Raw genomic sequence first — 26,971 nt, 5'->3', positions numbered from 1 at the left:
CCTCATCTGTAAAATGGGAATAATAACAGCACCTGTCTCTCAAGGCTGTTATGAGGATCAAATAAGAGAATAATTGCGAAGTCCTTAGCATAGTGGCTGGTACATAGTTAAGTGCTGTATAAATATTAGCCGTTATTATTGTTAGCTATTATTTTCTAAGATGCTATGATTCTAGACATTTCATAGAGGTAAGCCTACATCACTGTTTCCATAACACTCACAAGGACCCTGTGGGGCAGGGACTACAATGATTCATATACCCATTTTATAGGTGAGGAGCCAGAGGCTTAAAGAAATGACAGTAACTTGCCCCTGGTCACACTAGTGGGTTCCAAGCTAGAACTTACAACCGAGTTGGTCTTCTGACTACACAGCAGGAGGAGTAGATGCCTGAGCCACTCACCCCACTTTGTAGCCTGGCATCAGGGAGATGCTTTGATCTTTGTCTTTGGGCCATACCCAACCAGCCCAACCCTACACAACCAACAGCCCCACTGGGGTAGAAAAATTAATGACACCTCATAAACTCTCCCAGAATTTCATAAACTATTGGAACTGGATAGAGTCTATGAGGCAATCTTGAATAACCTCATTTTACAGCAGAGGAAGGCAGAACAGGGATTATTATGCCCATTTAACAGATGAAAAAACTGAGATCCAGAGTATAAAAGCTATTTTATGTTAGGTCCCAAAGCACCTAAGCCTGGGACCTAGGTCTTCTGAGTCACAAGCTTGAGATCTTTCAACCATGCCCTGACGTTTCTCCATCTAGACCAGACTGTTCCTAGCTCCCAGGTGTAGATTGTATCGGGGCACCGAAGGCCAAGAGAGGAAGAAAGGTGCAGGGAAGCAACTAGCAGATGACAGTTCCCCACTTGTGCCTCACATCATGGTGCAATGGAGAAGATGTTACATTTAGAATCCAAGGTCCTGGGTTCAGGTGTTGCCTCTACTCCTTCCTATCTGTGTAGCCTTAAGCGAGTCTTTTACCCTAAACCTAGGATTATCTCTACACAATTACTGCCATTGTGGGGGGTGAGAGGTGGGAGGGGAGAAAGTGAATGACTGAAATTCTGCAAGGGACCTTTAGGGGGAGACAGAAAATCAGCAGGGCACTAGTGGAGGCTGGAGCCTGGCCTGTGTCCTGTGGACACAGCAGAATGGAAGAAGTTAGTTGTGCTGAGCGTACATTCTGCGTGGGAGGAGAGTGTGACAAGGCAAGATAGTAGCTGCAGCTTTATAAAGGAGTGTCCCTTACAGGGGAAAGGGAGAGCTGCTGACAGCAGAGACTGACCCCAGGGGCAGAACATTCGGGATAATATCCTGCCGGATATTAAGAGCAGGTGAGTGCAGTGGGGTGCTCCAGAGACTGTCCCTGTAGGGGCATGGTGATGTGTGCTCCGTTGTTCTGTGACCTGACTGCTAAGGCTTTTGTGCCATAAAGCAATTAAGTGTAAATCAGAATGATGCAAGCAGCAGTGAAAGGCTAGACCATCAGATTTTATCTAGCACAACTTAATTGAATCAGCTGAACTCACCTCTGGCATTCTGTTTCAGAAGGATGGTGCCCTGGGTGGGAAGAGAGGGGTACTGGGAAACCTAACTGATGGATATTTGGGGTCACTCCAGGGACTGAAGGAATGGGAGACAGGTGGACGGGAAGTAGACTCCTGGAATTGCCTGACCTCTCAGGACTGGAATGATTTCCTTTTCCTCTCCCTACTTCCCCTCCGACCTCCTGCATCCCCCAGGGTCCAGTTGGGGGAATGGGAGGGAAGAGAAACGTGACAGGCACCATGCCAAGACCAGAGCTGGTGTTCAAAGAAGGGGAAAAACAATTGTCTCAGTCTGGGAGCTGAGCCTGTCTGTCCCTGCAACACCCCTTCCCATCCTTCTGTGGAGTCCTTTAGCCCAGCCAAGCACCACGAAGACCTTCGGAGACCCTGCTGCCATCCCATCTCTCATACTGCCACAGCTAAGAGACACCCTTCAGGTCCCTTGGTTCCACTGTCCACACTACCACCATCAGGAGCAAAAAGCTGGGCTGCAAGGGCTGTCCTGTTGCGATGAGGGTCTTCATTACCATCTTGCTGGCTGCTCTGCTGTGCGTGGACCAAGGTGAGTGAGGTGCCTGGAACTGGACAAGGGGGTGATGGATATGAAGAAGCCTGCTCTCATTTGAGGGGAAGAAGAGCAGAGAGCAGAGCCATCAGAAAGAGGGAAAAGGACTCTGCTTCTCTCTCAAGAGTGAGCAAAATTGCACCCCAGTCAGAAGGCAGAGGCATGGCAAGGTGACCTGGGACAGGGAGCTAGGGGCCTTCAGCTGAAGAGATTCCAGGACCAAGAGAGCTGAGGTGGTTATCAGAGAATTGTATTTAAAGTTAGTACACCCACCTGTGGGATCACAGTGTAGTTGAAATGAGTGATAGATTGGAAGTCAGAGGTTTTGAATACAAATCCCTGTTCTGCCACGACCTTTGACAAATCACTGCTCTGGTCTTCAGTTTCCTTTTTTGTAAAAATGAGGGGGTTGGATCTTATAACCTCTGAGGTGCCTTCTGTCTCTAAATATAGAATGTTCCAAGGGACTTGGGGCAGTTTTAAGCCCTGACAGCTTAATAGCAGGACACTCTATGATCCTCTGAGTCAGGGACTGAATTTTGAGAGCCAAGATGAAGGCTATGAATTCACTTATGCAGTGAATCAGCAGCAGAAACAAGGCTTGAATCCTGATTTCCCAACTCTGAATCCAATGCCTTTTCTACTATGACATGTGTTAGGGTTAGATTGTAAAGGGCTTGGATGGCAAAGGATTCTTCAGGCAATGGGGAGCCCTGAGACATTCTGGAACTATGAAGGGACTAGAGGAAAGGGGAATTTACAGGGAACACAATGTGGGTGGAACCCCTTCAAAGGCCACACTAGAGACTAACCCCAGTTACCCTGGGCATGCCTAGCCTCTGAGACTTGTATTTCTCCCTTTGGGGCAGGGAGTGAACAGAAGGAGATGAAGGTGGCAGATGAAAGCAGAGAAGAGGATTATGACTATAAGGACGATGATGATGACGAGGAAGAGGATGAAGTCGAAATCAAGAACATTCCCTATGAAGGTACAAATCGGTCCCAAACCCTCCCAGCCCTGCCCCACCCCCATTCCCCCAGGACCTGGTGGAGCTTATAGCCTAGTAGTGGGAAAAGACACATGCAAAGAGAACTATAGTATACATGATCAGGAGCATTGGAGGGGTACAGGGAAGAGCTGTGTGTGGTCTACGAGGCTGGGCGAGAGGTGGGGAAGGAGGGAAGGCTTCCTGGAGGAGGTGACATTTAATGCCTTCACCATTTGTCCTAGACCATCTCTGTTTATCATAGGGTTTGAGTAGGAATGAGCATGAATTCAGCAAGTGAAGCTAGGGAAATATGGGAAACAGCCTGAGCAAAGGTCCAGAGTCAAGAAGGTGCCAAGGGTTATTCAGTTCACTTGGTCTGGAGCAGAGAGTACCTGGTACATGGAGAGGAGTGAGCTGCTTGGCAGAGCTAGAGCAAGCTTTAGGTGAATGGAGTTTTATCTCAGGATGCTGTGTTTGACAGTAGGTGGGATGGGGAGGGCCTTCCGCCCTGGAAAGATATAGGTCAATACTACCCCAAGACTCAGAGTGCTCCAGAGGCACAGCTCCAGCCATCCACCCACCCCACCATCCCTAGGATCCTAATACTATGGGGCTCCAAAAAGACCTGAGTTCAAATCCAGTCTCACTAGCTGTATGACCCTGGGCAAGTCACTTAACTGCTCTCTGCCTCAGTTTCCCCATCTGTAAAATTAGGATAATAACAGCATCCCCCTCCCAGGGTCATTCTGAGGATAAAGTGAGATAATATTTATGAAGTGCTTTGTAATCTTGAAGCAGTTTGTAAATGCTTTTGTTGTTTAGTCATTTTCAGTCCCCCTCTTCATGCCCCCTTTTTGGTGTTTTCTTGGCAAGATCCTGCAGTGGTTTGCTAGTTCCTTCTCCAACTCATTTTACAGAGAAGGAAAGTGAGACAAACAGGGTTAAGTGACTAGCCCAGGGTCATACAGCTAGCAAGTGCCTGAGGCCGGATTTGAACTCAGGTCTTCTGACTCCAGTGTTCTATCCACTGAGCCACCTACCTGCCCTTATAAATGTAGCTGTTGTTGTTAAGGAACATACATTGTGCTAGGGAGTGGGAGGTCTAGTCATGAGGCATTAAGAGGAGAGAGAGATCACTTCCAGCGGAGCTATCTGGGAAGGCTTTCTGGAAAATGTTAGATTAGATCAAGGGTTCTTAACCTCACGTCCCGGAACTTTTTTTGTTGTTTTTTTAATGAATTGTATTTCAGTATAATTGGTTCCCTTTGTAATTCTATGTTAATTTTACGCATTTAAAAACATTATTCTGAGGAGGAGTCCATAGGCTTCACTAGACTGACTTCACTAGGTCCAGGACATAAAAAAAGATTGAGAATCTGTGGTAAAAAGATGGGAACCATTTGGCTAGCTGAGAAAAGCAGGGATGTGAGCCCAGTCCTGAGACCCTGGGGTAGGGAGAAAAGAGGTAGAGACAGCCCTTGCCCTCAGGAACTAGCAGACTGGTTGGGAGGGTGAGACAAAGACACACAGTTAGTTATAACATAAGGCAAGATGAGGTTAGGCCCATCTAAGGGAGGGCCAGATGCTGGGTTGGAGAGGTTCAGAAGAAGGGGATATGGCTTCCCAATGGGGGTTGGAGCGTTAAGAAGGTTTCCTAATCATGGCATTAGACATGGGCCTGCAAGGAGCAGTGGGATTTGGGCAGGTAGGGAGGAAAAGAAGGTTGTGAGGAGAGAGTAGACAAGAAGAAATGCCATTCAGTGTCCAGACAAGGAGCAGCAGCCGTGTGCGCAAACAGCTTAGAAAAGAGAGAAATGAGCCAGGGGCAGTGCAGTGAGGGAAGGCTTCCAGCCAAGGGGGAGTTTGAGCTTTTCATGAGAAAGAAATCACATCTCTAGAGCAATTTAAGGTTTGCAAAGCCCTTCTCTCATTGCACACACCATGATCCCCATCAAAAAAATTAAGAGACTTATGTAAGCATACAGTTCATAAGGGTCAGTTCTCCCACTCCAGTGTACTTTCTACTCAGTGACACCACTTCTCCACCCACAAAAGGGAAATCTTCTCATAAATGGAGGCAGAGAAAGACTCTGTGGTGTGCTAAGTAGAGTCAGGAACATCTAGGTTCAAATCCTGCCTCAGATCACACTAGCTGTGTGACTCTAGGCCTCAGTTTCCCCAACTGCAATATGAGGGGGATTGACCTGGCTGACTCTAAGGTCCCTCCCAGCTCTAAATCTTTGATCCTTTAAGACAAGAGACTTGAACCTTTTCTGGAAAGAAGAAAAAGTGAACATCTTCCTTCCTGGCGACAGTAGGACTCTGAGCCTCTGGGCACTGTCCTAAGACTGTCCAAAGTCCTGGCCAGGAATGGGGTTAAGCATTTGGCCAGGTTTCAGCTGGTTGACTCCCAGGGCCCATTGTCTTCCTTTCCCCTCTGTTCTGGGGAAAGTTCTGTTCTGATGTTATCTGCAGGACCCTGCATTTCTTCAGTTCAATTGAATTCAACAGACAAACAATAGTAAATGCCTACTGTGTGGAAGGCCTTGAACCTTACCCTCTAACCTCATTTTCTACTGGTCTTAGCATTTCTCAAACATATTTATCAAGAAATGAAGTGTTTTAGCACAATCTTTGTACGTATCCCATTCCCCAGTTGGACTGAGAGCTCCAGAAGAGGAAGGGACAATTTCTTGTTTAAACTTTGCAGCTTCCCTCAGAATCTGAGATGGAGCTCTGTACACAGCAGGCACTGAATAAATGCTTGGGAAATGATTTAGGTCCTTTTTTTTTTTCTAATCTAATGGGAGGACAGATATATAAATAATACTAGTAGAGGAAAGGGAGAAAGATAAGGGCAAAGTGCATTGGGAAGTTTGAAAAAGGAGAGAATGCTTTCACTTTTGGGGTGAGGGTGAGGGGTACAGAATCAAGGGAGACTTCACGGAGAAAGTGGCATCTGAATTGAACCTTGAAGAAAGAGAGGGGCTTCAGTAGACAGAAATGGTGGTCAGTGGAATAAAGGGAAACCAGTCCATGAGAATGGGAAAGAGAGTGGCCCAGGTTGGCTGGTACATAAACTCTCTAAAAGGGGGCAGCATGAGATAAGGCGAGAACAGGTATCTTGGAGCCAGGCTATAGAGCACCTTCATATCAACAACAGAAGGTTACTACTTGGTGCAGGCAGTGGTGAGACATCGGAGGCCTAGAGAGGCAGCATGATCAGTATGGTATGTGGGGAAGATGGGTTGGGCATCTGTGTGAAGGAAAGAGAGGAGAGAAGACTGGAGAGAGGGATAATACTTAGCAGTCACATGGGCTCCCAGCCACAACCACACTGCCAGGGTCCATATTCTCTCTTCCTCCCTACCTTGGTCCCCTCTCATTTCCTTTGAGACCTAGCTCCATAGTTGTTACCATCACCTTCTCTGGGAAGATTCTCTAATTTGCTCTTCCTGCCCCTACCTCCCTCTCTCCCTCCCCTCCATCAACTCCCCTTGTCCCAGCTGCTGGCTCCACTTGGGGACTTAGTTCACAGTATCTCAGAGTTAGAAAAGACCTCAGATCCCCTTAAGCCCAGCCCATGCCTGTATAAAATCCCCTCTGCAACATCTAGTCCGAAATCGTCACTCTTTAGATGAGGGAACTGAATTCAAGCAATGTACCCTAGCTGTGTGACTCTCTGGGCCTCAGTGTCCTCATCTGTAAAATGAGTGGGATTGGACACAGTGATGTCTAAGGTACTAACTCCAAATTTATGATCCTGTGACATCCCCAATATGGGCCAACCCAGTGTCCACTCTTGACAGCCCATTCTACTTTTGGACAGCTCTAATCATTAGGAAGTCTTTCGTTTTCCTCTAGCCTATGTTTGCCTGATTGCAAATTCCACCTGACAACCTAGTTCTTCCCCCCAGTGCAAGTGGAACAAAGTTACTACCTCTTCTATATATTAATAACATCACCTGTTCCTGAGCATAAGGGTCACTCTTTCCCTACCTCCAAGTCTCCTCTCCTCCAGCCTACACATCTGTAATTCTCTCAAGAAAGCCTCACAGGATGTGGTTTTGAATTTGCACCTCCTTCTGCTACTCCTATTTACCTATGTGGCCTTGGGCAAATCATTTGATTGATTGCTCTGGGACTCAGTTTCCCCATATGTAAAATGAGTATTTTAGACAAAACAGTCTCTGAGCTCCCTTCTAGCTCTAGATCTCATAAGCCAACGATCTCTTTGTCAGTCAGTTCATCAATCTGTTCTGTATCCCCAGTCCATAAGGAAAGCAGGAGGTAGAGACCCAGTCCAGTCCTTTGGGGACCTTGCAATATAGTTTAAAGTTCAACAAGCATTTAAGGCAGCTAGTGTTTGTTAAACACCTACTATGTGTCAGGCCAGTGCTAAGATCTGAAGAAAGAAGGAAAAATAAAATGAAGGAAGGAAGGAAGGAAGAGAGACAGAGGGAGGGAAAAAGAAAAACCAGTCCCTGCTCTCAAGGAGGTCACAATCTGATGGGAATGATAACAGGTAAACACCTTTGTACAGACAAGAGAGGTAAAGGATGAATCAGAGATAACCAAAGGAGGGAAGGCACTCACAGTAAGGGGGATCTGGAAAGGCCCCATGCAGAAGGTAGGACTTGAAAGTTTGGTTCAATTCCTTGGTGAGTTTCTATAGAGCAATGGTCTTGTTGATGAGGGTGTTCTCACCATTGGTGCTGATAGCATCTCCCCACCCCCTCCCACCCCCCACTGTCTTCTCATCTGATCCTTGAACATGACCTTTCATAAATCCTCAAAGGAGAATCTATCTGATGTACTGGAGGCATTCCTCTACTTCAACTGAGAGAATGTGAGCTCCTTGAAAATAGGGGCAGCTAGGTGGCTTAGTAGATAAAGCAACAAGTGTGGAGTCAGAAAGACCTGAGTTCAAATGTGGCCATACATACACACACACACACACACACACACACACACACACACACACACACTATCCTAGTGGTGCCTATGGCTATAGATCATAAAATATCAGTTTCAGAAGAATAAAAATGCATGGCACAGGTAAGGAGGGCACAAACCTACAAATAATGGCTCACACAACAGAAATAACACAAAAAACATCAGGGACATTTCTGATCGAGAAAAGGAGGCAGGCAAGAATGAGGAATAATGGATGGGCAATCCCGGTATCAATGTCTTTGAAAGGTTAAAAGAATTAAATTCAACAAAATGTTATTAAGTGCCTACTGTGTGCTTGGCAGAAAGCTTCAAAGTAATGATGACCAATGCCTTGGGCTTAAGATGACCAATGCCTTGGGCTTAAGTTCTGTCTCTGACACAGATGGGCCATGTGGCCCTGGACCAATTCTTGACATCTTACTGTCCTGGTAGCTGTCTAAGGCTGTGAAGGGCTGACCTTTATTGGTAAAGGGATTTTTCTCATCTGAGAATTCCCTGTACTAATGAAATCACGGGTCCAGATCCCTTCCCCAAAACCCCAGATGCTATGCTAGGCACTAGGATACCAAGACAAAAATGCAAAATTAATCGTAATACCTGACATGTACATAAGCATCTACTATGTGCCAGGCACTGTGCTAAATGCTTTACGATTATTTTCATTTGATCCTTACAACAACACTGGGTGATAGCTGCTATTATCATTCCCACTTTACAGACAAGGAAATGAAGGTAGACAGATGTTAAGTGACTTCCCCAGGGTCATACAGTTAACAAGTGTGTGAGGCCAGATTTGAATTCAGGTCTTCCTGACTCCAAATGTGATGCTTTATCCACTAAGCCACCTAGCTGCCCCTATCTTCAAGGAGCTCACACTGTATCAGCTGAAGCAGAGGAAGGCTTCCAATACGTTGGATAGATTCTCTATTGAGGGTTTATGAAAGGTCGTGTTCAAGGATCAGACTGGATGAGAAGGCAGTGGCAGGGTTGGGGGGAGAGATGCTGTTAGCACCAATGGTGAGATCACCCTCACCTACAAGTTCACTGCTCCATAGAAGCTCATCAAGGAACTGAACCAAGTATATGTATTAATTCCTCAGGAAGGCAGGAGAGGTGATCTGTTGCAGGTGAAGCCTGCTTTTCTACTAGTAATTCTAGAAAAGTCACTACTCCTCCCACTCTGAAGCTGCCTACAGGTAGCAGATGAAACTAGAAAAGGTCCAGGCCTCTGGACTAGAATTCCCTAAACTAACCTTTAAACTATGGCTATAAAAACCAGATGTTTTGACAACAGAAAAAGGAAGAAATCTGAACGGACTTCTTTGTAACAGAACCAGGCAACTGTGGAGAGTCTGTCAAGACGGTAGCTTCCTTTAAGCCTGTGTCTGTCCTGTGTTGTTGGTACCCTTGGAGAAGTCCTATGTCCCGAGCTGGGCTGTGGGCTGCCTGAGATCTTAAGGCAGAGATTACCGAAGAGAACCTTGACAACACCTTCAGAGCTCTTCACTCTTACTGTGGTAAGAAAAGTCAAGGGACCCTGGCAATCAGAGGGTGCAGGACCATTGCACAATGCTAAGCGTCAGATGCCAAGTTCAGACAGAGAACCTCAGAGTTCAAAAAAAGGAGAGGTCTATAAATGCTGGAGTAATCAAGGAAGGCTTCCCTGAAGGAGGTGGCATTTGAACAGTGGTTAATGTTTGGATAGATGGAGAGGATGAAGAGCATGGGATGATGGTGGTGGAAGAAACTGACTACAAGAGCAAAGATGTGGAAGTAGGAATGAGCCATATGTATATGAAAGGAGACCACTCCAACTTACCCATTTCTCTACTTTCTCATCAGTGAACTTTCCTTCAACTCCATGTTTTCCTTCAACAATTTTACAGATGTTTATTAGGCTGGTATGAGGTACTGTGCTCAACACTGAGAATCCAAAAGTAAAAAATGACATCCCTCCAGGCACTCACATTCTCCTAGGAGGGAAATGACGTGTATAGGTAAACATAATAACGCAAGATAGGGGTGGAAAAGAGAAGTAATAGGGGTAAAAAAGAGATAAGGGCATGGAATTAGGGAAGACTTCAAAGAAAAAGTGGCACCTGAACTGAGCTGTGAAGGGAGAGAAGACTTTAAAAATTATAGTCTTATTTTGTTAAATATTTCTGAATTACATTTTTAATTTTTAAGATTCACTTTTTAAAAATTTTGAGTTCCATATTCTCTCTCTCCCTCCCAATCTATTGAAAAGGCAAGCAATGTGATATCAATTATACATACAGTCATGCAAAACAAAATTCCATATTAGCCATCTCAAAAAAAACACAAAAAAGCACAAAAATAAGTGAAATAAAGAATGCTTCACTCTGCACTCAGAGTTCATCAGTTCAGAGAGAAGATTTTCAATGGGGGAGATAAGGAAAAGTTTGAATGCCAGGCCCAGGGAACTGGCTGTCTCAGTAAATGAATAGTCAGGAAAACATAAAATGAGGTTAGGAAACAGCTAATTGACCCCTTTGGTTAATATTCAGAATGTGAAAGAGAGAAATGTGGCTATTTCACATTACTGGCAAGGTAGATTGGAGCCAAATTGTTGACCACCTTTGAATTTTATCCTATACGTCCCAAAGAAAGCATCTGCCTCCTTTCATGTTTTCCTTACCCTCATGTCTCCAGGCTCTCTGGAGTGCTACACCTGTGAGTCAGAGTCCATTGAAGAGCACTGTAACAAGATCAAAACCTGTGAACCCTCTCAGACCTTCTGCAAAACCATCACCAGCAGAGGGAATGCAGGTGAGTATGGGGAAGGGGAACACTAGACAAGAGGTAATGTTCCTAAGATAATAAGAGTCTGACTTCAGGGAAAGGACTTAAATAGGCAGCCTGGTAAGAACCCTGAACTGGAAGTTTGTAGGCCTGGATTTGAGTCGCAGCTCTGCCTCAGACTCAGACCATAATCTTGAGCACATCATCTCTCCCTAAACTTCAGTTTCTCATCTGTAAAAGAAGGGTGACCTGTAAAAGAAAGACCCCTGAGGATCTTCTAGCTCTGACAATCTGTGTTCTAAGGTCCATTCTAGCTCTGTCATTCCATAATTCTATGATCCTGGTCAGTTACCACCCCTTCCTCTATATCTCTTTCCTTTTCTCCTTCTGTTTGTCTTCTAGGACCTCTCCATATTCTCATGGCCCCCCAATCCAAGGAAGGGAAAACCAAGTTCTTGTTATGTCTTGGTTATTGTCACAGTGGATGATGATGATGATGATGCCTCCCATTTCTTTAGCACTTTAGGGTTTATAGACCTCAGAGTTGTGAGGGACCTCGGATGCCATGTAGTTCAATCTGTATCTTATCATGAATCCCTGCTTTATCCACAATACACAGTCACACAGCCTGTACCTGAAGAAGTCCAATGAGGGGCATCCCATTCTGCAATCCAAATTGTGGAAGTTTGTCTTGACATCAGACCTAAACAGGCATATTGGTCCCACTCATTGATCCTCGTGGATCCAGGCAGAACAAATCTAATCTTTCTTTCTTATGACAGACCTTCAAATAACGGAAAACAACAATGAGGATCCCGTTACTTGCATTTTCTCCAAGCTAAACATCTTTGTTTCCTTTAACCCTGCCTCTTTATATGATATCTCTAGGCATTGCGCCATCTTGGGCGCCCTCTTCTGGAAACATTCAGCTTGTCAATGCTCCTCTTCAAATGATGAGCTCCAGAAGTGAATAGTGTTTTGATCAGGGCACAGGGGGACTAATCACTTTCCAAATCTGAGCTCCGTTTTTTCTAAATTCTTTTGGTTTTTTATTTGTCATGTAATATTATAGACTTACATTAAGCTGGAAGTTTACTAAAACCACCACATTTCTTACACAAGGATCCATTACCAAGTTATGTCTCACTACCCTATAGTAGTAAAGCCCAACTTTTAAACTGATTCTGGATATTCAACTGATTCTAAACCCAAATAGCTCTTCTATCATCTAGCCCACATCTCTCTATCTTGTCAGCAAAGTTAGTGTAAGGGATTTTGTTAATGTTTGGGGTTTTTTGTTTGTTTTTGTTTTGCTTTGCCAAAATCAGGGTATACTCAGTTTGTCTAGTAATCATATCCACAGAGGAAATGAGGTGAGTCCAGCAGGGACTTTTCTTAGTGATAGCTGCCATGCCATTCCTTTATAAATAATTAGAAACTTTCCCATTAAAAAATATGCCCTACTACTTTGTCAAGAATTGAAGAAAACATTTTGAACCTGTAGTATGCAGAATCCACTCTCCTATTTTTGAAAACTCATACAATATTTCCCCTTTTCAAGTTCCCTCTTCTTCATGATCTTTCAAAGATTATAGATGACTATATATAGACTAAGCTTATAGCTCAGTGGATATAACACTGGGCCCTGGAGTCAAGAAAACCTTCAAATTCTGCCTCAGATATATACTGTGACCCTGGACAAGTTACTTAAGCTCTGTTTGCCTCAGTTTTTTCAATTGTAAAATGGAGATAATAGCACCTCATCCCAGGGTTGTTGTGAGGATCAAATGAGATATTTGTAAAATTCTTAGCACAGTGCCTGGCACATGGTACACACTTAATAAATATTTGTGCTCTTGTTTCTATCCTTCAAAGATTGGTAACAGAAAGTCTGCAATCTTATCTGCCTTTCCCTTAGCTCCCCTGAGATATATAGTTCATCTGGGCCTGGTGACCTGAACTCACTAAGAATAGCTCAATACTCTTTTACCATCCCCTCACTCATCTTTGAGTTTCAACTCCTAGTTAAACTATGTTGTTCTAACTTTCCCAATACAATCAATACAAAGATTTTGGGAAAAAGAAAACAGAAGCAAAATGAGAGCTGGATAATTTGGTCTTCTCATTTCCATCCTTCTGTCATCATCCTGTCTATCCAAGTAATTGGTCCTATCCCTTCTTTGATCTTCCTCTTATATTTTAAAATTTTTATGAATCTCTTTTGTTTTTACATCACCTATTCCATATTTCCCAATGTAGCTCTCTTCCAGAGAGTCATATTTTATAGCAAAGAATTTAAAAAAAAAAAAAACCTAAAAACTGCCAGTCATCTCCCAAGTCTTGAATGATATTCCTTCTGTCTACTTCCATAATGGAAAAGATCTGGTCACTGGATCCAGATGACTCAGGAGAAGAAAGTGAGGCTGGTGACCTTGCACAGCCCTCCCTCACTCAAAACAAAGTCAAGTGCAAGTCATGTCATCATTTCTCTGATGTCATGGTCTTCTTCAAAAACAAAGGACAAACACAAAAACAAAAATAATGAAAAAAGAGTTAAAAAAATTACATCTCCCAGGAGGCTGTATTCTAGCCCACAGGCTGATAAAAGACAGCCCTTGACTGCAAGGAGATTACATTCTATTGGGAAAGGGGATGGGAAAGAACTATAACAGACACACAGACAGGTAAGCACAAAACATAAAAAGTAAATGCAGAGTAATTCCATGGTGGGAAAATATTTAGCCACTGGGGGATCAGGGCAGATCAACTACCTAGGCAATATTTATTAAGCACCTATTGTGTGCCAGGCACTGTGTTAAGTTATGGGGACAAAAAAAAAAGCAAAGGACAGTCCCTGTTCTCAAGGATCTTGTATCTAATGGAGGAAAGAACATTCAAACCACTCTGTGCAAACAGCCTATCACCGGGATACATTGGAAAGAATCAATGAAAGGAAAGCACTAGAATTAAAGGGCCTTCTCATAGAAGGCAGGCTTTTAGCTGGGACTTGAAGGAAGACAAGAACACCAGAAGGTGGAGAGGAGGATAAATGGGAGCAGTCAGTAAAAATGTCCAGTCAGGACATGGAAATCGAAGAATGTGTGGAGTGTGAGGTGCCAGAGAATATCTGAGTGTCCTTCTTGCCTTAATGTTGACTACCAGTCTTAGTTTATTCTGGCCTTTAGTGTTCCCAACTCTGTTCTAATAGAATGAGACTACTGTTTCTTATTCGTCCCTTATTACCTGCCCATCTTCTATACATCTTTTTTTTTAATTGGTTGATAAATTCCTTTTACCTAGGCCCCTCTAGGAAGTTGCTCCTTTTCTTCCTCATCAGAATCATATCTGTATATTCAGAATTTCATTTACCAAAGTTCCCATACCTCTTGGGATACCTTCCCTTGCAGAACATTAAGTTGGTGGGTCCCACTTTTCTTCTAACCCCTACTCTTTGAAGTCAGGTCTCCTCAAATCTAGGTTGTATATCAGATTATGCTGACTTTCCTCTCCTCTATCCTGAGCTCTGTGATAGAGTGCCCACTTACCTCTTTTTCCCATCCCACCCTCCACCATAGTATCCATTATTTCTCCTTCAGTGACCAATATCTCCTTGTTGGTTAGAATCAAGTCCAGAACAGCAGTTCCCACTCCTTGATTCCCTAAGGTAGGTTAAGAATTTGTTGACTATTCCACATCTGACCAGGGGAAGACTCCAGCAAGTATCTGGGTAACTGAAGTCCCCCTCAATAGAAAAGCATGCATCATTGACAACCTTGTGACCTATTTACCAAAGTCCTCCTCTATTTCATCCTTCTGTTCAGGTGGCCTATACAATATTCTGATAACAATATCTCCTCTGCTTCTCCCTTCATTGATTGTCATCTGAAAGTTCCATACCATATTTTCCCCCTTGGGATTCCTAGATTTCCTCACCAGAATGCCTCTTTATATATAATGATACTACAAGCAAAATTTCTGCCTGCAACATAGTTTTATCAGCAAGGCCTTAAAGATGAGTCCTAAAACCACCTGTCCTTAGTGATACCTGAGATTCTATCATGATTGCTTCATTTCTTTGGATTCAATATTACCAACTCCAGGCTCCCATTTTAAAATCCTACCACGTTTCCCCATAAAGGGGGCACATTCAGTTTCCAAACCTCAGAGAACATTAAAGGATGTCAGACGCAGAAGGAGCCTGAAAAAACATTTCGTCTAGTCTTCTCCTTTTATAGAGAAGGAAACCCCTCCTGGAGAGTAGAAATAACTCACACAGTGAGTTAGATAGAGGCAGAGCCAGAATTAGAACCAGCTTCCCCACCTCCCATTTGGAGATTTTTTCCTTTCACTATGCCATCTCTCTATAGATGTCTTCCTCCAAAGCCAGAAAGACTTGGAGCAGTATGCCTTGGTGGGGAGGGGTGAGAGATGGGGAGGGAACTTTCTATTTGAGGACAGCAAGGTCTCTTCCTCATCCTCCCTGGGAGGAATGGAGAGATCAAGACTAATAAGGGGGAGACCCAGCGTGACCCTTATTCTCCAAGGTCAAAGTTTCTGAGGATGGGTTCCTATGAAAAGCAAGACCTTGATCTCAGTCCTTTTAAGGAGACCCAGAAACATTCCCTGCTTCCTGCAGAACAGAAATACACCTGATCATCTGAGAAATGGCAAGCAGAAAAGAAACTCCTTGAGGTTGCTGCTACCCCATCATCCCCAAGTTAGAGGGATAATGGGGGACAACTGTCAGAATAAAGCATCCACTTGAAGGTCATCATTCCCCCAAGGTCCACTCTCTGATCTTATGGCAGACCCTTTTTCCTGAGTCCTTAATCCCCATCCCCACAGCCTCAACCTGCTCCCCTACCAACCAGTAAAAGCTAGTAGCTACTGTCCCTCTAGGAGATCCAGGATGTAACTGTGCCCTCACATCCCAAGCCCTTCTCACTCCCCTCTCCTTCCTATACAGAGTCCAACTACTATACCACCTTCTCGGCGTGGTGCTCAGATACCTGCAAAGAAATCACCAAGATCATAGAGGGGAATCACGTGACCGTGAAATGCTGCCAATCTGACATGTGTAACTCCTTGTTGGTAGAAGGTAGAGTCCCAGACACGAGTTCAAAGGCCAATCATGGGTGTATCCTTACGGGTGTGGGGATGACCACCCTGTTCATGCTACTTTGCAGCTGGCTAGGGAGAAGTCTATGAAAGGATCCACCCCCACCCCCTACTCCAGGAGCTCCTCTCCACCCTCCGGTCCTACTTCCTTTGCCCTGAACCAAATCCTATCCCACCCCAAGGAAGAGATCTCCTGAACCATGAAGTCTCAGTCTTTCTCCCCCAGGCCTGTGTTCTATAGTCCTTTTTCTTTCCATAATGCTGTGTTCTACCAAAATCATTTTCAGCTCCAACATCCCATTTTATAATCAGAGCTGTGCCTCTGACATGGTAGGATGTAAGGGCCTTTCCAACTCTGACATTCCATGCTGTATGTTCTCAGGTTCCTTCCAGTTCGAAAATTCTATGTTCTGTGATCTAAGGTCTCTCCCAGCTCTGACTTCTCCATATTCTGTGTTCCAAGGTCTCTTCTAGCTCTAATATTCTATGATTTTATTACTTTCTCAGATGGGGAGGAACCCAATGAAGGAGAAGGGCCTCCCTCAGGTCAGCCTGGTCTGTCTCCAGGAAACAAGGCACAGGGCAGAAATATTCAGACTTATACAAATTGTACTCAAGTCTCTGCTGCATCTCCCTACCTGTGTCTTCCTGTAGGGAAGAGGAGAGGTGTAGGTGTTGAGAGACAATCCAGAGACAAGCTCCTGTATCCTGGAGCTGGGACTCTGCCCATCTCTAATGACATACATCCAAATGGGATTGTAGAACAGGAGTCTGATTGGGGGGAAGGGTATGGAAGGACAAAATGTTAGCCCTGGACCAGTCATTTTTATAAGAAATCTCAAGGACCTCAGAACATTCTAGGCTTTACTGCCCCTCTGCCTACTTCCTCCATTCACATCTATCTCTCCAAGTGGTCCTATCTTCATGACTAGAGTACTGCCTTCTGATAATAAAGTTTGGTTTCTTTAATGGGCAGCAGCATTCAAATGCTCCAATGACATCATTATCTGACATGCCCCTGCTCCTCTCTGAATCTTCTGTTTCTTTGCATTTAAAGCGAAGGAGCTGGACAATGGTTTGTAAGGTCCTTCCAGGACTGATGTTCAAACAGTTGGTTCAGCCAGAACTAGGGTAAACAGCAAGGTAGACAGCTGCCTAGGGAATAACATTCAAGGGTCATAACAAGGGACACTTCTTTCATGTAACTTTTTATAACTGCATGTATATTTAGTGCCCCAAAATCCCACTCCCTTTAGCTAATAGGGAATGACATTGTGACAAATTAGCACCTATATGTTACAGTGAAAGCTTGGGAAGGCAGTAGCACATACTGGAGGCACAGTTTTCAAAATTTGTCAAAGCCACACAAATGCTTTGTGGTTTCTTCAGATTAGAGGTCAAAGAATCAAAGAATTCAGAGCTAGAAGGGGCCTTAGAGAGGTTCAAACCACCCCACTTCTATTCTGTTTATTCTCTTTTTTCTATAATTTGAGAAGATATTTTGCTTTTAGTACAACAGATGTTATCCAGCAAACACCTAAACAAACCCACTTACAAAGAATATTCCCTGAAAAACAGCTTACCAATTGTTTCTTCCCATGTGATAAATTTTATTTATGTATTATAATCAGAATCATTTCCCAGAATGTCACCTCCCCTTTGAATTTTCCTTTGTTACAAAGAAAAACTGAAGTCAAACCACAAACCACCAACAATTGTGTAGTAGTATGTACATCACTCCTCACCGATACTGCTCCACCTCTCTGCTCAGAGGAAGAAAATGTTTTCCTCCTCTTTTCTCCAGGACCAGGACTGGTTGGTGTAATTATGACTTCAGGAGCTTTTTAGTGTTGTTTGTTTACATTATTGGAGTTGTTGTAGATATTGTTCACTTGGCTTCCATTCTTCTCACATATCACTTCACACAAGTTTTCCCATGTTTCTCTGAATTCTGTATATTTGTTGTTTCTTACAGAGTAATAATATTCCATTACGTATACCACAGTTTATTCTGTCATTCCCCTATCAATGGACACTCATTTTGTTTCCAAGGTCCTTGCTACCATGAAGAGTACTACTATGGACATTTTGCTATATAGATGGTTATATATGCCATTGAGATCTGAAGGGTGTAGGCTCTCATGTCAAAAGACATGAATAATTTAGAGACTTTTTTGTATAATTCTAAATAGTTTTCCAGAATCAATCCCTTCACTTTACAGGTGGGGAAAACCAAGGCCTAGAAGAAGTAAAATGCCCAAGATTACTCATGCACTAGATTGTGGAGTCAAGATTCAAATCTACAACCTTGACTCCAAATTCACAACGCCATGTTGAGTTCACCTGTGGGAGGGAGGGGTGATCCCACCTAACACACACCAGTGATCAGAGCTATCACAAGGCCTGAAGGGAGACATTATCCTAAGAAAAGTGGGTCAGAGTCCAAAGCTTGGGGATAAACCAGAAGTTGTTCTCTTGTCAGGAATCAGTTTCTTGGGTACCAAATGATGGAACTGTGACAGATCAAGGAGTAAAGAGGGATAGTAATGGTAGACCCATATACTCTTATGGCTTGGTAGTATGGTCATGAGTTGACAGCTGACCTTTAGCTCCTCCTGACTCAGTTGGGCTGGTAAGGATCAGAGAATAAAGAGAGAAATTACACTGGTACCTTCCAAATGTATGGAGCACTAAATTCAATTGATATTAAATCACATTTTAAATTTTATATCATATATTTAAAACTGTCAACAAAAGCAAATAACCAAACCTCTATCACAAGGAGTAAATTGTTATTTAAAAACCTTAACACACAACAAGATAGAACCAAGCAAATCCACAGACATGCAGAAGAAACGCTTCTTGACCCCTTTCCCATCAAAAGTCAGTTCCACAATGACCCTATAGCAAATAGCATAGCAAATAACAAAGAAAACCCTTTATTCAAGTTGATAGCAAAAAAAAAAGACAAGAGAAAAGATATGCATGAAAATATATCCTAGACAATATAAATGGAATGAGCTCTCTTTTGAAGAGCAAGATAGCTCAGCTCAACCAAGAAGGAAAGTTCCAAATTTCACCCAAGGGGAAATTTCCTGAAGCTGGGGAGAGGGATATGATAGAGACTGCTGACTCCTATCACATTGGCCTTTTTCTAGAGTCTTTCTTTCCTCCCAGACACCTAAAGCAAAGTTGAAATGGCCATCTTCTCTTTCAAAGCTAGAAACCAAAAGAGGCCAGGACATCCTTCCTCTCCTGCTCTTACCAACTTCACCCCACTCTTCCTCATGGCACAGGCAATCAAATATTCAATCACTGTCAATGAGGTTGATTCAATGATCCCATACAACTGGCCCTTTAAGCTAAGGATTACATAACTGTACAAGCAAGATATATACAGGACAAAGTGGAAATAATCAACAGGAAGAAGATAGATTGGGAAAGATTTCCTGTGGGAGGTTTTTAGCTGGAACTTGAAGAAAATCATTGAAACCAGGAAGCAGAGGAAGATGATTGGTGCGATATCTAAAGCCAATAGATGGAATGTTTTGTTTATAGAAGAGCTAGGAGACCAGAGTCACAGGATCAAAAAGTATATATCAGGAGAAAGGTGTAAGAAGACTGGAAAGGTAGGAGAGGATTAGCTTATTAAGGACTTTGAGTGACAAACAGCATTTTGTATTTGATCCTGGAACCGATAGGGAACCACTGGGGTCTATTGAGTTGGGAGGTGACATGGTCACATCTGTACTTTAGGAAAATCATTTTGATGACTGAATGGCAAATAGACTGGGGAGAGACTTGAGGCAGGCAGATCCATCAGTAGGCTATTGTAATAATACAGATGTGAGAGGATGAAGGCCTACAACATAGTGGTGGTACTGTCAGAGGATATAAGGGGGCCTATTTGAGAGATGTTGCAAAGGGGAAGTCAACAGACTTTGGCAACAGCTTAGATATGGGGGATAAGAGAGAATGAAGAGTTCAGGATGACCCCTAGATTTTGAACCTGAGGGACTGGGAAAATGGTGTTACCCTCTGCAGTTCCAAGACTATTAGTGTTCTTTTCACCACACCACACTGACCTTTCACATAGTCATTCCCTATCATAAATAGTACTGGAAAGCCTAGAACTCATTTCTACCACCATGACTACCACCTCCTCCTCGTTTTTATGGGGCTGACCTTAAAGATAGGCAGAGTAGATAGTTCTCTGTCCTCCACATAGCATCCCCATTGCTTATTACCAACCTTTTAATAACTTTATCTTTTTAAATTTTTTTTTGAGAACTTTAGCTTTTGTAAAAGTTTAGTTTTACAGACCTTTCCCATCTCTAATAATTCCCTATTGATACAAATATCTCCCAGAAGATTTCAGCTTTATCAGATATTATTTGAGCTGTCAGCCATGGTCTTAGACATGGCATAATAAGAAAGAGCTCTGTTTTGAGTTAGGAGAGGTGGGTTCAAATATTAGTTTTGTACACAAGCTGTGTGGTCTTGGATAAATCCCTGAACCTGAGTTTCCTCAGAGATTAGCCTGGATAATCTCTGAGATTCCTAGATGCTGTAAACCATACCATCCTAAATATCTGCCTATTCACTGAGAACAAGGCGCCACAGTTTATGGGGAAGGGAATTGTGAAACTCAAATGAAATAATAAATATAAAGTATTTTGCAAACCTTAAAGTGGTATGTAGATGCCAATTATTATTATTATCATTAGCCTAACATCATTCTTCAAGCTTTTTATTACGCTCCTGCTGAATCTGAGCAGTCTTTATAGGCAATATAAGGGTGTGCTGGTAGATGTTTAGTAACCAGAATTTGGGAGATAGGGGGATTTTTTAAATTTACTCATTTAAATCTAATCTGAACTTTGAATACTTTCTTAAATCTAGACAACCAAACAATAACTCAAACTGTGATTTGTAACAATTGAGTATTTCTGAGGTGTAAATGCTCTATAAAAATTTAAGAATCAGTTCTCCCCAGTGGTTAAAGATGGCCCAAGCATACTACCTGGCTACAGAACATAAGAAGGACTCTAGGAGTGAAGGTCAGACAGTCAGTCAATAAGCAAGATAAATTAATACTATGCTATTATGTTGATGACTAATTATTAATTCGTAATCCACCCTTTTCCTCTCATATCTGTTAAAGCCCAACTCCTGAAAAGGTCAGTCTCTGAAGGACATGGCTGAATGATGAGATTATCAAGCCTCCAAGGAACACACTCCTTAACTAGGTTGGGTGGGATCCCACACAACTGGGAAACATAATTTCTGTTTTGAGTATAAACAGAATCCAATCTAAGTGAGTCCTTGCCTGGGGGAGGAACCCTCTGTTCTTGATCCCCTCCATTAGAGTTTAGGGTGACCCAGCTCATGAAGGAGCAAGTAACCAAAGAGATCCCAATAGAAAAGGATCCCCCTGCCCAGATGCTTTGAGACTGCTGAGTCTCAAAGCCACATTCTCAGCAGGAGGAGCTGAAGACTTTTAGCCCATCTTCTCGTTAAATATCCATCAATCAGGGATGAGTTTCCTCAGTCAGGAGAGTTCCCTTACAGAGAGTATGAATCTGGTCTAAAGCATTTCAGAATCTCCTTTGTGGTTGCTGAGAGAAACCGATGACCATAAATTTATTGACTACAGGCTATGCTAATTAATGTTTGTTATTAATTACCCAGAAACTCTGTCTCTTGGGAGTTTTCGTTCATCATACAAGTGAAGGTCAGGTAAAAAGAAGGAATTGCCACTTAGAATCTTAAAGTGGGAAGAGGATTTAGAACTTATGGTTTAATGAAGATGAGTAAGCTATTTCAACTGTGAAATGAGAGCATTAGATTGGATGACCCCAAGGTCCATTCCAACTCTAAATCTATGATCTTAAGTCATCTCCCCCAATTTTTCCAGGAATTACCTTCCTCCGTAGATTCACTGGCAAAGTGACCTAGCCTTTACTTGAATAGTTTTCAGTGATGGGAAGCTCACTTTAGTTTTTAACAAATTCTGCCAGTGGTTGAAATGGAACCTGATTCCCTAAGACTATCCCCAATTTTGTCACTGGGCCAATGGGTTGGAACCATTTGAAAATGACGTAAGACAAAAGATTAAGACAAAATCAATTGGACTTTGAGTTTCTCCACTGAAGTAAACCCTGAATCTACCTCACCCTCACTTGACTTGCCTAGAACCCAAATCCTGGTTCAGATGGGTTCCCCTAGGAGAAGCAGAAATGAAATCATACAAAAATCTCAGAATTCTAAGCTCATCAGAAATCATCAAGTCCAGACCATACCTCAACAGTTTGGAAGTGCTGGAATTTGAATCCAATCATCTAATTCCATGTCCAAAGCTATTTCTGGAAGTTCAAAGCCTAGGATAGGAATGACAGTCTTCAAACTGGAAGACCTCTCAAAGATCATCAGGTCCAACTGAATCATTTTCTAGAGGAGACAACCGAGACCCAGAGAGAGGAAGTGATTAGTTTCATGGTTTCAAAATGGTAAATATCAACCTCAAAGTCCAATATTCTTACCACAGCAGGCTGCCCTGGGAGGTGCTGGAACTCAGAGGTGGGAGATGGATACTCAGGTCAGTTTTTACCACTACTGCCTGGCCATTTGTCTGAAATGTGGAATACATGAAGAGAAAATAATGTGAAATAAAGTTAGGAAGGTCATTTGGAACCAAATTGCCCTTTGTAGCCCAGCACCCTACTTTGGGAGGTTCTGGGACTCTGAAGTGGCAGATAAAAGCTCATGTTAGGGGTTTTTAATTAGTTTAGTTTTAACATTCTTTTTTCTTAATTTTGAGTTCCAAATTCTCTCTCTCCCTTTAGCCACTCCCTGATCCCTTGAGAAGGCAAGCAAATATCAATTACACACATGAAATCATGCAAAACAGATTATTAGCCATATTAGCCATGTTGCCAAAAAAAACCACACCACAATAAAAAGCAAGAAACATAAGATGAAAAAAGTATGCTTCAATCTGCATTCAGAATTCATCGGTTCTCTCTGGAGCTGGGTCCTTTGGAATGGTCTTGGATCCCCGTATTGATCAAAATAGCCCCTCTCTGACACTTGGTCATCGCTACAATGTTGCTGTCAGTGATACAGTGTTCTCCTGGTTCAGCTCCCTTCACTCTGTATCAGTTTATATGTCTTCCCAAGTTTTTCTGAAACCAGCTCCTTCATCATTCTTATAGCACATATAGGACTACTCTACTCCACAATCCCATATCACAGCTCCTTCAGCCAATCCCCAGCTGATGGGCATTCCCTCAGTTTCCAAACTCTGCCACCACAGAAAGGACTTCTGTAACTATTTTTGTACATACAGCCTCAGGTCAGTTTTTACTACTAGTGTCTGGGAAACGGGTCATTTATTTTGTCCCAAATGTAGACCGTATGAAGGGAAATCGTATGCAATGAAGTTAGGAAGGTCTGGCGGGGCCCGCTGCACGCCGCCCTGGGAGGTGCGGGGACTCGGGTGCGCCACATCCCAGAAGTCACGCTTTGGGGGTGGGGGCGGGGAGGGTCAGAACCACGCCCCCTGCCCCGCCCCGCTGCTGGACAACCACTGAGACGCCGAGTCCTCCCGAGTTCCTAGAGCGTCTCAGGAAGCAGCCCGGGGTACGAGGCTGCGGCGGGTCCGACGGAAGCGGTGGGTGGTGCTGGCGAGAAGACGCTTCCCGCCGGACTCCGGCTCCGAGGAGTCCTGGGCCGGAGCCAATGTGCTCGCTGTTTTAGTCCTTTGGAGTCGGCTTTCCTCCAGCCCACCCCCACGGAGCGCGCCCGGAGGCACGTGAGGGACTGCGCCTGCGCCCCGGGGCCCCCAGGCCCGGCCGGCCGCGAACACTAGGGTGAGTCCGGCAGGGATGTGGCGGGCGGAGCGGGCGAGCCTCTCCCATCCCCGTCCTCTTCTTTCGGAGCCCCTCCTTTCCCTTCTCCACATCCGCCCACTCGGGTCGCGGAGCCCCCGGCCGGTGGGCCGCAGGATTGCACCGGAAGAGGGTGAGGGGGGCCCGGTGATGTGGTGGGGTCAGAAGGGCAGCAGTTATTAGGCGCCTCCTGTGTATCGAGCTAAGAAAGCGATGGGGGTGCAAGGAGAGTAACTGCGAACAACGTTGGAGGCGGCCAGGCATGACGGGAGGTGAGGAGAGGTGGGGTGTTAGGTGGGACCGAAAGGAGTCCCCGAGGGAGAAGGGGGTGTACCCCCAGGAGCGACGTGTGTGCGCGCTCGTCCGTGCCCGCTTGGGATCTCCGGCCATCATCGCCCAGCTGACAGGTGTCGTGGGCCATGTTGGCACCCAGCCTGACCCCTGTCCGATGTGTTGCACGCCCTCTGGGGAATTACCTTTATCTTCAGATTCCGATACCAGATCAATCTGGTGGCATCCTGGTTCTGTGGACATGCCTTGGAGTTCTGAACGTAGAGTCTAGGGCAGCTAGGAGGTGGCGGACCTGGAGGCAAGAAAACCCCTCTTCCTCAGTTCAAGTCTGGCCTCAAACACGTCCTTACTGTGTGACCCTGGGCAAGTCACTTAACCCTGTCTGCCTTGGTTTCTTCATCTAGAAAATGAGCTGGAGAAGGAAATGGCAAATCACTCCAGTATCTGCCAAGAAAAATCCAAGGGGGTCATGCAGTCAGACACAACTGTGAACAAGGACAAAAAATATGGGACCCAGAAACTTGGGGCGTTTAAAACTACTTTAACAACTATTTCAATATAATTGGTTTCCTTTGTAATCTTGTATATTTAATTTAGTGCATTTAACGACGTTCTGAGGAGTCTGCAGGCTTTACTAGACCACCAAAGCGGTCCTATTATAATAGCAAAAGGGTTAAAGAAGCGCTAATCTAGATGGTTGCTGTGGTTCCTTCCAGGTTTGACTTGTGATTCTAATTAATAGTGAAGAAGATGACAAAAAGTTTACCCTCAAATTTATATTCAGAAAGAGAATGATGTCAAAGACCAAGACCCACCTCATCCCCCAAGGACAGCTTACCAGATCTTAGTATTCCAGAGACTTAGAGAAACAGCATTGTTATGATTCCCTGTGTTGTAGTATGCCTTAAGGGTACACAGTTTTTATACACACAAATACAGGGTCATTACACAGAAAATAAACAGTTTTGTTGGTTAGTATAGATAACTACGATTTTAGAGTTGGAAGGAACTTTAAAGGTAGATCACATACTCCATCTCCTTTGTCTAACAATGTATATACTTTGTGGAGTAAACCTATATTTCACTGAGACCTAGAGGAGTAAACTTGATTTTACAAAGTTACACAACAAGACCTTTCTTGTCTCTGGTAAAGCATTAGAGTTAGTTTATTGAAAAGAGTCCTGGACTTTGGAGTTAGGAGACCTGGGTTTGAGTCCCCAGCTTGGTCAAATCACTTGAGCACAATGGAAAAGAGGATTGTTATTAGAGAGATAAGGTTTCTGGGGTACCATGGACAAATTTCATCTCCTTTGAAATTAAAATTCATCAAACATTTATTATATACCTACCATGTGCCAGGCTTTTTTCCTAGGTACTGAGACTACGAAGATGGAATTGGTTGACCCTGGCTTCTAAAAGCTTATATTCTGGGTGATATGGAAGTAGTACAAATACTCTGTAATAGAAAATAGAATATGTTAGTGGGAAAATTTGAGGAAAGAGAGAATACTTGTGATTCAGGAATTCAGAAAAGGCAGCATACAGGAGATGGCACCTGAGCTAAACCTTAAAAGAAGAGAGTTTTGCAAGGGAAAAATAAGGAAGGAGACTACTCCAGGCATGGAGGATGCCCCAGAAAACTTATGGAGGTGTGAGATGGCAGCTTAGATCCGTTTCTGGTGCCTGGAACAACAGGTGGCACTGCAGGAAGGAGGATAGTGTGAGATAAGGTTAGAAAGCTAAGGTGGAGCGGATTATGCTGATGTTGCTTCATGCTGCCTGGCCTTTGCCACTAAATCATTTCCCAGGATAGTAGATGATATTTAAGTCTTATATCATGGTTGAGCCTCACGTAAACTATAGGTGCTCTAGGTATTATTGTCATTTTACCAATGAGGAAACTGGTGCTTAGAAAATGATTTGTTCATGGTCATACAGCAAGTGTCTGGGGTGGGATGCTCTGAGGCCTCTCCCATGCAAGAAGTAGTTGGCCCCTACTGATAACAATACCTGAGGGAAAATAGAGGCTAGTCTTAGAAAATCTTGGGGAGAATATAGTAGAAATAATACAGAGCATTAGCGTTGGGGTTTTATTTTTTTATCTCCCCTACCTCTTTGCTCTTCCTGATTTCCTTTAGGAAATGAATGAAACCCCTGGTTTACCCTTCCATCCCTTTGCCCCCAGCCTCTCTCCCCCCAGTCTCTTTCCCCTTGGAATGAAGTATTTATTATTTTTAGTTTGGGATTCTTGCAACATCCATCTGAATCCATCCTCACTCACCTAAATATTAACTATTCCCCAGGTTTCATTTGTGCACATCACCAGAGGATATGGCAGCCCTGGGGGCAGTACAAGAGCCACTCTCTGCTTCAGCTCACATCAGCTTCCCATCACCTGGATCCCATTCAGGGTCTCCGCATCATGAGATGCTACTACACCTCCAGGATCCCCAATACGGTACTCATTCTACCCCAGCCCATTCCCAGAGCTCTATGTCCCTCCTCTTCAGCCAGAGCCTTCAACATAGATTCTTCATAAAGTCGTTCAGCACATTTTGATAAAAAAATATTGTAGAGGTAAATTAGATTTTTCTTCTCACTGCAGATATGCCTGGTTTACATTAGACAGTTTACCATCTTTGTTGATAATCATTTTTTGTTTATTACAAGAACTGATATAAGGATACTTGTGAATTAGAGATGTCCTAAATTTAAATAAATTTATTTTAAAATATTTATAGACGAGAGTTTGATACTTTTGATGATCTGTGATTTCATTAGTGGGTTTGCTTAAATCTGCTTGTGCAGATCAATGTCTCTTCATTTCTCACCTTACTAGACTCT

At 43.6% G+C, this 26,971-nt stretch overlaps 1 protein-coding gene and 1 long non-coding RNA gene across 2 annotated transcripts in view; one reads left to right on the top strand and one right to left on the bottom strand.

Annotated features, from left to right (window-relative positions):
* The first annotated feature begins 1,988 nt into the window (after positions 1-1,988).
* The window catches only part of LOC140500371 (uncharacterized), a 33,954-nt gene continuing 8,971 nt past the window's right edge, over positions 1,989-26,971 (top strand). Inside the window, 4 exon segments of the mRNA XM_072602897.1 lie at positions 1,989-2,118; positions 2,991-3,110; positions 10,740-10,856; positions 26,431-26,585. Of these exon segments, the coding sequence (XP_072458998.1) occupies positions 2,067-2,118; positions 2,991-3,110; positions 10,740-10,856; positions 26,431-26,585 (444 nt within the window). The 5' untranslated portion in view covers positions 1,989-2,066.
* On the bottom strand, positions 2,051-12,060 carry LOC140500380 (uncharacterized). Its single transcript, XR_011965709.1, has 3 exons — positions 11,464-12,060; positions 9,886-10,039; positions 2,051-2,137 (listed from the first exon to the last, which is right to left on the bottom strand). It is a non-coding gene; the product is annotated as an uncharacterized lncRNA (long non-coding RNA).

Source organism: Notamacropus eugenii, chromosome 4, assembly GCF_028372415.1.
Source record: "Notamacropus eugenii isolate mMacEug1 chromosome 4, mMacEug1.pri_v2, whole genome shotgun sequence".
NCBI classification, from domain to species: Eukaryota; Metazoa; Chordata; class Mammalia; order Diprotodontia; family Macropodidae; genus Notamacropus; species Notamacropus eugenii.
Note: the sequence above shows the minus strand (reverse complement) of the source record. Positions and strands in the feature narration are given on the sequence as shown.